Source organism: Acomys minous (assembly GCF_964271855.1).
Source record: "Acomys minous genome assembly, chromosome: 17".
Lineage (NCBI taxonomy): Eukaryota > Metazoa > Chordata > Mammalia > Rodentia > Muridae > Acomys > Acomys minous.
The window spans coordinates 60647036-60660775 of record NC_140500.1 but is presented as its reverse complement, the minus strand read 5'-3'; the positions used below and the strand labels follow the sequence as shown (position 1 = coordinate 60660775).

The 13740-nt window shown below is 53.8% G+C and overlaps 3 protein-coding genes and 1 long non-coding RNA gene across 6 annotated transcripts; 1 reads left to right on the top strand and 3 right to left on the bottom strand.

Moving 5' to 3' along the window:
- Positions 1-222: 222 nt before the first annotated feature.
- Positions 223-4728, bottom strand: LOC311587991. The gene is made up of 2 exons (XR_014776032.1): positions 4607-4728; positions 223-690 (listed from the first exon to the last, which is right to left on the bottom strand). It is a non-coding gene; the product is annotated as an uncharacterized lncRNA (long non-coding RNA).
- MOGS (mannosyl-oligosaccharide glucosidase) lies at positions 4097-7474 on the top strand. Its single transcript, XM_084765366.1, has 4 exons — positions 4097-4532; positions 4627-4856; positions 5203-5399; positions 5530-7474. Exons 1-4 carry the CDS (start codon positions 4187-4189, stop codon positions 7259-7261), a joined length of 2505 nt encoding a protein of 834 aa, XP_084621492.1. The 5' UTR covers positions 4097-4186; the 3' UTR covers positions 7262-7474.
- Positions 7475-7606: 132 nt separating this feature from the next.
- WBP1 (WW domain binding protein 1) lies at positions 7607-9964 on the bottom strand. 2 transcript variants are annotated; one of them, XM_084765370.1, is made up of 5 exons: positions 9737-9964; positions 9307-9408; positions 8740-8842; positions 8427-8603; positions 7607-8284 (listed from the first exon to the last, which is right to left on the bottom strand). In XM_084765370.1, exons 1-5 carry the CDS (start codon positions 9803-9805, stop codon positions 7824-7826), a joined length of 912 nt encoding a protein of 303 aa, XP_084621496.1. In that variant the 5' UTR covers positions 9806-9964; the 3' UTR covers positions 7607-7823. The 2 variants fall into 2 exon arrangements, with proteins under 2 accessions (XP_084621496.1, XP_084621497.1); XM_084765371.1 differs by lacking the exon at positions 9307-9408.
- Positions 9965-10115: 151 nt separating this feature from the next.
- Positions 10116-13740, bottom strand: INO80B (INO80 complex subunit B). Of its 2 annotated transcripts, none has more exons than XM_084765368.1 (5): positions 13540-13740; positions 13123-13330; positions 12818-12927; positions 12493-12662; positions 10116-10876 (listed from the first exon to the last, which is right to left on the bottom strand). In XM_084765368.1, the coding sequence occupies exons 1-5, from the start codon at positions 13646-13648 to the stop codon at positions 10340-10342; spliced, it is 1134 nt and encodes a 377-aa protein (XP_084621494.1). In that variant the 5' UTR covers positions 13649-13740; the 3' UTR covers positions 10116-10339. The 2 variants fall into 2 exon arrangements, with proteins under 2 accessions (XP_084621494.1, XP_084621495.1); XM_084765369.1 differs by having other exon boundaries at positions 13123-13315; positions 13540-13737.

The window sequence follows — 13740 nt, the reverse complement described above, 5'->3', positions numbered from 1 at the left end:
CCTACTGCCAACTTGTTCATATGGAAGCCCTGTTGTTGAGGTGCCAAAATATCAAGGACCAGCTTCGACATCAACTGGGGAAAACCGAGGAGGGGATGTAACTCCTGTGGCTGGCTGCCTGGCAACCCTGTAGACTTTCTCTGAGGGCAACCTTCCGGGCCGGAACTGATTGTTACCGGCAATAGCTTCCACTGATGGTGGCAAGGCGATGGCTTCTAGTGGGGGGGGGGGGGCGCTAGAGCTGATGGTAGCAGGTGTCTAAAAAAGAAAGGGAAAGAAGAAAGAAGGGACAAACATGCACACGCACGCATGTGCACACACACACACACACACACACAGTGGATGGAAAAAGATTCTGACAACTTTTTTATTTCAAACAATACAAAAGTCACAATGTGTTTACATTCTATTTCTCTATAAATAAATGATTACGATGTGTATACGTAAGAAAATCATGCTCCCTAATACCTTCACATGATGAAATGTTCTATGGGTGAGAAACACAAATAACAAGTTATTTCCAAGAACCCACATACATTTGCACCTAAGCAGCTAGCAAAAGCATCTTTACCTGACTTTGTTGAACAGTCTGTTTTTCCACATTTTTTCTAAGAGTCATTGTTAGCCATCTATATTTATAGGTTCTTCAAGGGTGATGGTTGAATCATTAATCTGCTCCAGCCGCAATACCTGAAAGAGATCAAGCATTGTTATTGTGAGTGCCAGTGATACTGCCAGTGAGGGGCTGGAAGCCCTCTTTATATAGTACTCACACCGTTCACATATTAAGGGGATTATAAGAAACAAAGGGGCTGGAGAGATGGCTCAGAGGTTAAGAGCACTGACTGCTCTTCCAGAGGTCCTGAGTTCAATTCCCAGCCCCCACATGGTGGCTGACAACTATTTATATAATGTGATCTGATGCCCTCTCCTGGCCTGCAGGGGCACATGCAGAGCTATGCTCCAGACCCCCAGTTCTCAGGGTCCTGCCTCCCCGAGACACCCAGCCTGAGTTGCTAACCGTGGGTCCTATTGGATGACTTCTAGAGCCATTTTGCTGTCCCCCTGCATGGCCCCCAACACCTCATATGCCACCAGCATCTTTTCCTAAGTGGAAATTTATATACTCGATTCTCCTGGCTTCCAGCTCCTTTCAAAGGCACTGCATCTGCTCAGCTGCTAGAAGTGCCGTGTCGTCCTCCCACCCTCACCCTTTCCCCCTGTATATCTGACCAGTCTGTTTGCACTGAAAGGAAAGAAAGGCGCCGGCCCCACCTGGTGGCGCACACTACCTCAGCTCCTCAGGAGGCCAGCCTGGTCACCTTAGTGGGACCTTTCCATTCTCACGCGTTCTCCTGTACAATTGTGTTCTCCTGCCCGGCTTCATTTTCCCTGATCATTTTTGCCGCTACTTAATCTTTTTTTGTTTGTTTTTTGTTTTTTGTTTTTCGAGACAGGGTCTCTCTGTGTTAGCCTGGGCTGTCCTGGACTCACTTTGTAGACCAGGTTGGCCTCGAACTCACAGCGATCCGCCCGCCTCTGCCTCCCGAGTGCTGGGATTAAAGGCGTGCGCCACCACGCCCGGCCTGCCGCTACTTAATCTTACCCTTCAGGTACAGAATGGCTTACTTCTCACAACACCTGAAATGGTTGTTGGTCTAACAGCCATTGATGTGACCATGAAACCATCGTAGAGGAGTAAATGGAATAAAAGCCCACATGGGGCTGGAGAGCTGGTTCAGTGGTTGAGAGCACTGGCTGCTCTTCAGAGGACCGGGATGCAATTCTCAGCACCCACATGCCAGCTCACAACTGTAACTTTCAGAAGACCTGACACCCTCTCACAGACACATTCAGGCAAAACACGATTGCACACAAAAATAAATCATTAAAAATTATATTAAGCTCCAGGCGTGGTGGCACATACCATTAATCCCAGCACTTGGGAGGCAGAGGCAGGTAAATCACTGTGAGTTTGAGGCCAACCTGGTCTACAAAGTGAGTTCAGGAAAGCCAAGATAACACAGAGAGACCCTGTCTCAAAAAAAACAAAACAAAAGTTAGTGGTGCAAACCACATGGGTGTTCTTTTAGGCAAATGACCATGTATATTTTATAAACAAAGGCACTCCGTGTGTGTGTGTGTGTGTGTGTGTGTGTGTGTGTGTGTGTGTGTGTGTGTTTGCAAGTACTGGACTGCAGTATACACTGTTTTTGTGAGTGTATACACCTGTATATGTAGGTGTAATTGCCTGTGTTTGCAAATGTGGAAGCAAAGGTTGGATGTTTTCCTCTGTCATGCTCAGTCTGTTTTGAGATCCTGTCTCGGTTTGGTTCTGGCTCAAGGAATCTGAAGCGTACGCTTGTCAACGAGGCTAGCCAACTAGCCGCCAGGATCTCCTGCCTCCATGTCCCCCAGTGGTGAGCTGACAGGCATATAGGATCCATCTGGCAGTTTATGTCCTTATACTGGATCCCAAGTCAGTTTTTTATGCTTCTGCAGCAAGTGCTCAAATCAGTGGGCCACCTTCCCAGCCCCCTTGTTCCTTATTGTGAATTACAAAGGGAGAAAAAAAAATAGTCCACAGCCACTGCCGAGAATTTAAGAATGCCCAGCTAAGGCGAGCAGAGATCCCTTAGATACTGGCTGCTGCATAGCTCACTAACCCCCGTCCCATCCCCCCCCCCCAGCATTACCGTACCTCTTCCCTGCCTACATGGGTATTAGAGGCTTCTCTCTGTGCCATCCTTTAAGACACACAGCTCCCTGAAGAATCCAGCCTGCCTGGGCTGTCAGTTCCAGTCACCTCTGAAGTTATAGACCCTAGGTTTCCTCCAGAGTCCACTCCAGGAAAAAGGGAAGTGCAAAGTGTGAGTAGTGATACAGCTTAATTCATGTGCACCTGGGTCTTAAGCTAGCCACTTCCCAGCACCCTGGATTCCATTTCCTAGGCCAGGGCTTGCTGCTACCAGAGTAGAGCTGGACAGTGGTAATATGTAAAAGTAGCATGCTAGAACCTCGCTCCTGACATTCTGGAGGCTGAGGCAGGAGACCGTCAACCAACCTGGCTTTACACAGCGAGTTGGAGGAAAACCTAGACAAACACATTCCCCAAGGAGGGAAAAACTGGTCTTAGTATGATCATTTTTTAGAAAAATACTTTTTATTTTATGTGTGTGGACATTTTGCCTGCATGTGTATCTGTGCACCACTTGTATGCAGTACCAGATCCTCTGGACGATTTGTAAGATGCTATATGCCATGCAGGTGCTGGGAACCAAACCCATGTCCTCTGCAAAAGCAGCAAATACTTTTATTTTTTAATTAATTACTTAATTAATTTTATGTATATGAGAACCCTCTGCATGTATTCCTGAATGCCAGAAGAGGGCATTAGAGGGAATAGATGGTTATGAGTCACCATGTGGTTGCTGGGAATTGAACTCAGGACTTCTGGAAGGGCAGACTGTATTCTTAATCTCTGAGCCATCTCTCCAGCACGCAGCAAATACTTATAACCGTTAAGCCTCACCTATGTACGTATGTATGTACGTACTTATTTTTAGACATGGTCTCATTGTGTAGTCCAGGCTGGCCTTGAAGTCACAGAGATCCTCCTGCCTCTATCTCTTGTTAGAATTAAAACCATAACTCCTGCCTTTTATTTATTAACATTTTATTTGTATGTGCTTGTGCGTGTGTGGTGGTGTGTGTATGTGTGGAGGTACGCTCGTGCGAAGAATACGTGTGGAAGTCAGAGGTATGGGCATATGTGTAGGCGCGCGTGTGAAAGTCAGGACAAGTTGAGCTCAGTTCTTTCCACAATGTGGGTATGGAGGAATCTAACTTAGGTCGTCAGCCTTGCCGGCAAGCGCACTTATCGACTGAGCCATCTCTCCAGCCCTTGATCATTATTTAAACAAAACATATGGGGCTCAAGAGTGTTATTGCTTCTCTCTCCTACCCCATGAACCCACACCTACGGTCGCATTTCACAAGCTGAGCTGGGTACTCAATATCTCAAAATAACATCCAGCACCACCAGGCACAGCGCTTCCGGGTTCCGGGCCCGGACCTGACGTAAAGGGCGGGGTTTCCGGCGGGGCGGGGCGCTCCGCGAGGCGCGGGGCGAAGGCGCAGTGGACTGACCGCACGGTGGCAGACGGGGCGCGTGCCGGCTGCCGGGATGGCCCGGGGCGAGAGGCGACGGCGCGCTGCGGCCGCAGAGGGGGCGCGGCCGCTGGAGAAGGCGCGGGGTGCGGGCCGGCGGGATGGCAGGGCCGGCGGGGCGCGCGGTTCAGCGGGCGGCGCGGCCCTGGCGGTGGTGGTGCTGGCGCTGGCCTTCGGCCTGTCGGGGCGCTGGGTGCTGGCGTGGCTGCGGGTGCGCCGCGCGCTCACACTGCACCCCGCGCCGCCCGCGCTGCCCCCCGACTCCTCCAGTCCCGCCGTGGCCCCGGAGCTCTTTTGGGGCACCTACCGCCCACACGTCTATTTCGGCATGAAGACTCGCAGCCCCAAACCACTGCTCACGGGTAACCCTGGGGCTGGCGAGTGGGAAAGACAGACAATCTTGACAGATTTAGAGGGACAGGATCTGTTGACTTACGTGGCCATTCTACTCCACAGGACTGATGTGGGCGCAGCAGGGCGCCATCCCGGGGACCCCTCCTAAGCTGAGGCACACGTGTGAGCAGGGAGACGGCGTGGGTCCCTATGGCTGGGAGTTCCACGATGGCCTCTCCTTCGGTCGGCAACATATCCACGATGGGGCCTTAAGGCTCACCACTGAGTTCGTCAAGAGGCCTGGGGGTCAGCACGGAGGGGACTGGAGCTGGAGAGTGACCGTAGAGCCTCAGGTCAGGGCACCAGAATCCTCTTTCCTCAGCCCAGACTTTCCCCATCCTCCTCTTCAGCAGCAAATGCGGTATGCAATGGAGGTTAACATCTCTGCCCGCCAGCCCCTTGTTTGTAAAGCAGGTTTCACAGGGACACCTAACTCACAAAATTAAAAGAAACAGCTAATATAGAATTACAAAAACGCCTGTCGTTTCCCCTGTGAACCCTTTAGCTCAGTCCATGTACCCACCCACTTGCCCTCAGCACTGACAGATGTTTGCCACAGTTCTTCCTTGTAATCCCTGCTAAGGCTGGTTCTCAAAAGAATGCTTTTCTAATGCTTTATTGTATTGCTTGGTCATGCAGGCATCAGGTACCTCTTCCCTTCCTTTGGTGTCTCTGTTCTTCTACGTGGTAACAGATGGCCAGGAAGTCCTACTACCGGAGATCGGAGCCAAAGGCCAGTTGAAGTTTATCAGTGGGCACACCGGTGAACTTGGTGACTTCCGCCTTACACTTCTGCCACCAACTGGTCCAGGAGACACTGTCCCTAAGCATGGCAGGTAACTGGGGGAAGGGTGCAGGGCTGTATGGATGCTGACTTAGCCTGGTTTCTGTGATCTTCCCACCAGTGGGACAGGCAAGACACCCCTTTCCTGAGTAACATTGCCCATTTGTCTTCTTGCCTTCAAGCTACAATGTCTTCTGGACCTCCAACCCAGGGCTGCCACTGCTCACAGATATGGTAAAGAGCCGCCTAGACAGCTGGTTTCAGCACCGGCCCCCAGGGGCCTCTCCTGAACGCTACCTTGGCTTGCCTGGATCTCTCAAGTGGGAGGAGAGAGGCCCTAGTGGGCAAGGACAGTTCCTGATACAGCAGGTGACGCTGAAAGCCCCCTTTTCTGTGGAGTTTGTGTTCGAGTCCGGCAGTGCCCGGACAGGAGGAAACCAAGCTTTTGGGCAGCTGGTAGGCAGTCAGCTGACCCAGGCCCTGGAGAGTCATGCTGCAGCCTTCAGAGAGCGTTTTGAGAGAACCTTCCAGCTGAAAGAGAAGGGCCTGAGCCCCGAAGAGCAGGCTTTGGGTCAGGTTGCCCTCAGTGGCCTCCTTGGTGGGATTGGTTACTTCTATGGACAGGGTTTGGTGTTGCCAGACACTGGTGTAGAAGGGTCTGAACAGAAAATGGACCCTTCCCTATTTCCACCTGTCCCTCTTTTCTCTGGAGTGCCTTCCCGCTCATTCTTCCCACGAGGCTTCCTTTGGGATGAAGGCTTTCATCAGCTAGTGGTCCAGCGATGGGATCCCCACCTCACCCGGGAGGCCTTAGGCCACTGGCTGGGGCTACTCAATGCTGATGGCTGGATTGGGCGGGAGCAGATACTGGGGGATGAGGCCCGAGCCCGTGTGCCTCCAGAGTTCCTAGTGCAACGTGCAGCCCATGCCAATCCTCCAACCCTGCTCTTGCCAGTGGCACACATGCTAGAAGGTGGTGACCCTGAGGACTTGGCCTTTCTCCGCAGGGCTTTCCCCCGCCTGCATGCTTGGTTCTCTTGGCTCCATCAAAGTCAGGCAGGGCCTGTGCCATTATCCTACCGCTGGCGGGGCAGGGACCTAGCTTTGCCTACCCTGCTTAACCCCAAGACACTGCCCTCGGGCCTGGATGACTACCCCAGGGCCTCACACCCTTCTACAGCAGAGAGGCACCTGGACCTGAGATGCTGGGTGACACTGGGTGCCCGGGTGCTGTCACAGCTTGCACAACAGCTTGGGGAGGCTGAAGCTGCTGCAGAGCTGGGCCCGCTGGCTGCCTCTCTAGAAGAACCCGGGGGTCTTGATGAGCTGCACTGGGCTTCTGAGCTGGGGGTCTTTGCTGACTTTGGGAACCACACAAAAGCAGTACAGCTCAAGTCTCGGCCCCCTCAGGGGCTGGTTAGGGTGGTAGGCCGGCCTCTGCCACGACTACAGTATGTGGATGCCCTGGGCTATGTCTCTCTTTTTCCCTTACTGCTCCAGCTGCTAGACCCTAGCTCCCCCCGCTTGGGGCCCCTGCTGGATGTTCTAGCTGACAGCCGCCATCTCTGGAGCCCCTTTGGGTTACGCTCCCTTTCAGCCTCCAGCCTCTTTTATAAACAGCGTAATTCTGAACATGACCCACCTTACTGGCGGGGTGCGGTGTGGTTGAATATCAACTACCTAGCTTTGGGGGCACTCCACCACTATGGGGGTGTGGAAGGGCCTCACAGGGTTCAGGCTGCCAAGCTCTACCGTGAACTCCGTGCCAATGTAGTGAACAATGTGTGGCGGCAATACCAGGCTACAGGGTTTCTGTGGGAACAGTACAGCGACCAGGATGGGCGGGGCATGGGCTGCCGCCCCTTCCACGGATGGACAAGCCTTGTCTTACTGATCATGGCTGAAGAGTACTGAAGGGACTGGAGGAAAGCTAGGCCATTTGTGTCACTTGGAATATGCAGAGACGAGGTCTTAGGTTTCTGGTCTCATTGCTGCCATCTTGTAAGCTCATCTCAGGTGTCCCCTTATTGTCATCCCATACAGCTCTGGGGTGAATGTGAACTGAAGAGTCTATTTTTCTAAATAAATCAGAAAAAAACAAAACAAAAACCTAGCTGAACTCTTGCTTTTGGCAGTCTTGCTCGGGGCTGCCTGCTATCCTCAGGTAAGGTGATAGTGGCTACTGCTTCTTCCCCGCAAACCCAGTGTGGTCAGGGAAATGCAGTGAGCTGAGGGCTACTCTACCCAAAAGCACAAGCAGCTGGTTCATGTCTCTTTAATGAGATTAAAGGCTCTTGTGTATGTTTTGGGAGTGAGTAAAGACAGCACAGTCCTCGGTACTGCACCTCTTTAGGGCTCCAGCCCTTCCAGGCATATTCTAGAAGGGTGGGGAGGGGCCCACATGGAGGAGGACTGCAGTTGAAACCAGGGCTGTTCCTGGTGGCCAAGTAACACCCAATTTCCCTCTTGAAACTACTTATGGGATGTCCCCGTAACTGGAAGCTAGCCCCAAGGGAGGGGTCTGGGACATAGATTCTAGGGACAGCGCACAGGGGGAATGGTCCTCCAGGTCTGGGTGGGTGGCACTGGCCCTCGTCTCCTTGACTGGCTCACCTTCACTGGGGTCAGGACAAGGGCAGAGCTCAATACCCGAGTCACCAGTCAGGCGGCGATAGCGGCAGGGAGCGGCTGTGTGGACTGGGCTCAGCCCTGCCCTGCGCTCACCCTCCTGAAGAGGGAGAGCACTCTGGTGGGAGGAAACACCTTCTACATTCGTCCCCTCCAAGTGGGCAGAGCAGCTGGATTCGGAAGAGCAGCAGGTGCATTCATTGGAAGCAGTCAAGGGGCGACCCAGAGCCATAGTGTAAGGAGGCGGCGGTGTGCCTGGGTGGTGAACCACATCCTCATAGGCTGGGGGTTTGAAGGCGCTGAGGATGCCTGCAGGAGAGAGAACAGCATGAAGTGAAGGCCCTCAGCTAGAAGGGGAAAGAGTGCGTTGAAATGTCGTGAAGGGTGGTCGAGGGCCCTGGGGTGGGGGTGGAGCTAATGTTTCTGCACCCAAGAGCCTCAAGTCACTCACGAAGGTCAAGCAGTGAGCCAGCGGGAACAGGGCCAGCCCCATGGCATGCTCCATGGTAAGCCAACAAGTTGATCTCACGCTGCCGCTGCTGCTGTTGCAGCCTGAGTTTAGCTCTTCTGTGGCGGAAGGCGCAACAACAGCTAAAGAGGATTAGAACTGTCCAGAGTAGCCAGAACCCTGCAGGAGGCAAGGAGGGCACATCTCAGATTACCACCCTGTCCCCCATGCAGAGAAGGGCTTTTTGGTAGCTGAACTCAAGAAATCCACGGGAGGAGAGGCAGGGAACCTGAGATGGACCCCTTCGGAGACTCACACCAGAGTTCATAGTAGTAGGTGCAGCAGCCAGTCTCCCCACAGCAGTGACCACTCTCACAGAGGTAGGGCTGGGTATTCACTCCCGGGCACAGCTCTCGAAGCTGGAGGCAAGGAGGCACTAAGAACTAAGGTATAACTACCCGCCACCCTGTCCACCCCCACCTCCTGCACACATACCCAATGCCACCCATGAGCCAACAGAGCTTGGAAAGATGGCGAGGGGGTGCTAAGAGGAGTGTCTAAATACATGGAGGGCTGTCAGTATGGAAGATTTAGAATAGGCAGAAACTGGTGTAGAAAGTGTGAATACACAAGGAAGGTGATTTCAGTTCTTTAACCCCCAAGACTTGGATCACATAAGCCTGGCCCCAAGGGTGGGTTTTGCTAAGGTAATGTTTTGGAAGAAACAAAACACAGTCTGACGATGGGCAGGAATTTAAGGCCACTTTCAAAGCTAAAATGTTTTCAACATCCCCCACCCCCAAAGGTCTGCCTCCCAAACCCCCAAGATGGAGTTTTCCACCCCTGGGTCTCAAGCTCCCTAGGGTAGAGCAGTGCTCCCAACCAGATGGGATTGCTGTGGATGGTAAAGGACGGCATCCAGGGCGCGAGTCTGGGTTCCAGCTCGTCTCCAAATTGCTCGCTCAAGAGAAGATGCTGCCGGACTCTGTTGTGACAATAGGCACATAGAAAAACGTCACAAATAACTGCTGCAAAACAGAGGGAGCCTCCCTGGGGTCTTCACTACGCCTCTGGTAACTGGAGAGCTAGTGCAAGCTTGCACTGCAGCCATGAGATGGAGTCTAAGAGGCTGCAGGTAAAGTCAACTGCGTCTACGTAACAAAGTTTAGACAAAGAGTAGAATGGTCACGTTCAGGAACTTCATAGTACCTTTGGCTCCGTGAGTTCCTCCCCCACCCCGGACAGGAAGTGACAGGAAAGGGGAAAGGGAAATAAATGGCTGTCGTGATAGGCTTTCCGAGCTGCTGGGATACCTGCTGTTGCGGCGCCCGAAGTGCCCCCCAGGCCTCTTCACTGCTGTTCCTGCTGCTGGCCCGAGCCATGCCTCCTACAGACCCCTGACGACCACAGCCTCCTCCACCGCCAGCTGCCCCGCCCCTGCCACCTCTGCCGCCACTGCCATGGTCCCTGCCCGGCCCATGTCTGCTGCTGCCACCATCACTCCGCCGCCGGAGCTCCCATCTGCGGAGAGCTCCTCCGGAGGACACAGTTGCTCGGTGCAACCAATCAGAAACGTTAAATAGCAGATTGGCCAATAGGAGCAGGTCACAGGTTTCTCCCACTGTCCAATCGGCAGCGGCGCCTCCGCCGCTCTCCCAGACAACAAGAACTCACTCAGACAAAGACGGGGGAGGAGGTTCGACCGAGTTCGTGATTGACAGCAACAACAGCCAGTACACACAACAGAAAGAGCTTTGACTTATCAGCCAATGAATGGCCGTCCAGGAGCACAAGCTTCCCACCGATTGGCTGGATGACCTCCCACGCGCAGGTTCGGAGTCAGCCGGCTTCCCACTCCAGCAATTCCATACAAGCTGATACACGGCACGAAATTTAATGAGGGGGGGGGGGCGGCCTTAAGTGGCCAGGAGCGGGGACCCAGGGCCCTCGGGTCCACCCAGCCGTAGCTGCAGGTTGATGCGGTAGCACTGTAGGCTGCACAGGGCCTGGCCCGTGCGGGAACAGGCGTAACGACGTGGGTGAGGGCAGCCGGGGACGGAGCAGCGTGGAGCCGGGCCCGGCGGGGCAGGCCGCTGCACCAGAGCAGCGGGCGTGGGGACGCCGGGAGGGAAGGACAGGGTGGAGCCCTGGGCCCCACTGCTGTAGCGCACCATGGGTGCAGGGGCCGGGGCAGCCGCCCGCCCTCCACGCCGCTCGCCCCGCGCCGCCCCACGCCCTCCTCGCCCACTAGGAGCTGCTGTCTTTGTGAGACGCTCGATGGTCTGATTCTTGTGCTCCTCGGCCCGCCTCGCTGCCTGCAGACGCCGCTTGCGTGCCCGCTCCTCCCGCTTCAGCAGCATCTCCTCCGTGAGGGCAGGGGCCGGGCAGCCCCCAGTCACAGGCAGAGGCAGCGTCGGGGATGGCTGACTCCGAGCCTTCTGGAGCAGGGCTCGCTGAGGAAAAGACAGAGGATGGCTGAGAACCGAGGGGCAAGGTCCCAAATCCAGGGATTGGAAAGATGGGAGACGGAGTCTTAAGAATCAGCATCTTTAAGGAGTGTGCTGCCTCCCCCAGCCCCCAGCCCCCCCCCCACCCCCATTTTAAGTTTGTTTTTTTCAAGCCGGTCTCGCTATGTAGCTTGGACTGTCACAGCATTCACTATGTAAACCAGGCCACCCTCGAACTCAGGCCCTTCCGCCCCTGTCTTCCAGGTGCTGGGATTAAAGGCATGTGCCACAAAGCCTGTCTTTGGGAACCCTTAATACCACTTGCTCCTCCCAGAGCTCCTGTCCCCACTCAGCGTCAAGGGGGAAAACAAAAGTATTTCCCCCTGCCTGACTCCTGTGCCCAAACTGCAGCACTCTTGTGCAGACCTCTGTTGTTTTAAATCTTACCTCAGTGGACAGCGTCAACTAGATTTGACTCAGACCAAAAAGAAATGACCCTGCACTCCTTCCCCCCCAACCCCCCCTCCGGCCATCTCCCAATAAGTAGCTACCCCCAAAATACATCCGGACTTGATGGGTTTTCCTTCATTCTATTACTACTTTCTCCTTGACTCAAATCATCACCATCTCTTTTTCTCCACATTCCGTACCCCTCTCCCCAATTTATTGCTTGACTGATGAGCTAGGATACCTACATGTACTTCCGGCTGGCTCGGAACTTGTCCTGTCTTTCAAGTTCCGGGATACAAGCATGGACTGCCACAGCCTGCAGTTCAGCAGCTTCCTACATAAATCCCTTCCGCCTCCCCCCCCCCCCCAAGATTCGTTCCACATAATTGCCAAATTACTGAAAAGCTAAGCTATGTCACTTGTCTGCACATGTGACCCACTGGAGCTCAGCCACATTTTCCTTCTGGGTCTCTGTGCTTCTGCACCCTGTATCACTGGCCTGTTTGACTGAGAAGCTCTTCTGGAACTGGAAGTGTCATCTCTTTAGAAGCATTCTGGGTCAGAAAGCCTGCTCAGCAGTAAAGAACACTGGCTGCTCCTGCAGACGGCTTGGGTTCGGTTCCCTGCACCCACGCGGCAGCTCACAATTGTCTGTAAATCCAGGAGTTCTAAAGACCTCCAGCCTCCATGGGCAGCAAGCACACACTCATACACATAAAATAAAAATAATAAAGATTATCTTTAAGACCAAAGGAAAACTGGGCGTGGTGGTGCACATCTTTGATCCCAGCATTCAGGGAGGCAGAGGCAGGCTGATCTCTGAGTTCGAGGCCAACCTGGTCTACAAAGCGAGTCCAAAAAGCAAAAAAACAAACGAGCCATTGTCCCCAACTACCTTAATGTTTCTGTCTTGCCAATGTCTATTTCATCGTGCCGATTTTCTGCAGTTTTAATTCCTTTAATTCCTCCAGCACTTGGGAGGCAAAGGCAAGTGGATCTCTGTGTTGCAGGCCAGCCAGGGCTTAGATAGTAAGATAGTAATTCAAGAAGGAAAAAAAGAAAAACATTTACCATGCCTTATCTTTCCTTGTCCGTTGATAATCTCATTGCCTAGCAAAACACCAAGTTGTCCATTCGTGTGTGTTGAATGACTCGAGACGGAACCAGCCTACCTGTCGGGCAGTGAGCAGCCGCTCGTTGATCTCCTTCTTGAGGTCTCCGTTGTCATCCAGCTCCCCCTTTTCCAGGGCATCGAGCCACCTCTGTTCCTCCTCTTCCTCCTGGCCCTCCAGATCCCCGGGCAGGTCCCGAAGTGGGGAGGGGGACAGATTACTGTCTTCATCTGGGTTGAAGAAAAGTAGAACATTAAGTTAGCAACGTCGGTCCTGGGACATTGAAAATTCTCCGGAACAACACCCCCGCCCTTCCTTTTGCTGGGTATAAATGAGCAACTCGATTTTTCCCGCCCCCGCCCCGCATCCGGGGTCTTCTCCTCACCCAGCCAGGCTCGGTACTGCTCGAGAGGCACTCCTTCCTCTTCATTCTCCACCACCATCAGGGGAGAAGGCGAGCGCGGCCCCTCGGGGATCACAGTGAAGGTAGGAACGCTGCAGAGAAGCAACACTACTCTAAAGTCAACAAATGGCTCTGTCCTGCTCTGGAGCGCTCCATACAGGGTTTTCCCAATCGGCTTGGATTCTTGCCGCAGATGGGACCCTGAAGTCAATGCCTGTTCTCTAGTTTCCAGAAAGCCCAGCCCCACCCACCTGCTGCTGAATTTTCCCTGAAATACTTGACCTCACCTCTTGGTGCCCAGGACCTGTCCGCCCAGCTTGATTTTAAGTTTCAGCTGGGGCTTGGCAGGAGCCTGCTGTGTGGCTCCGGCCTCCTCTTCCTGGTGATGCTTCTTCTTGTGTTTCTTTTTGTGTTTCTTGTGTTTTTTCTTGTGGACTCCGTGGCTGTGGGCACCCGCCAGGCTCAACTCCAGCGCTTCCCCTGCAGAAGGAGAGCCTGTCAGAGGTGTTCCATCAGCGGCCGGCGAAGATGCGAACAGCCTCACAACTCTGCCACCGAGCCCAACTCTTCCCACGTTATCAGCTGTTACCATAACAACACCACCGCCTCGCTACTTCCCACCTGTGGCGAGTTGACCTGGCTCCGCCGAGTGAAGAACGACTCCTTTTTCAAAGATCACCAAAATTAGAGCCACCCGCGCTTACCTGGCTCGGGGGCCTCCATAGCTCCAGAGCTGCTCCCGCGCCGCCACAGCTTGCTCATGGGGTCCTGCAAAGGAGGAGGACTGGAAACGGTCCGGACACAAGCCGACATGCCTTTTCCGCCCCGCGGAAGAACGGAATCCAGCAAAGTAACTGGCTACTTCCGGTGCCTGGCAACCATGTTTGCGCGTGGCACGCTTTACC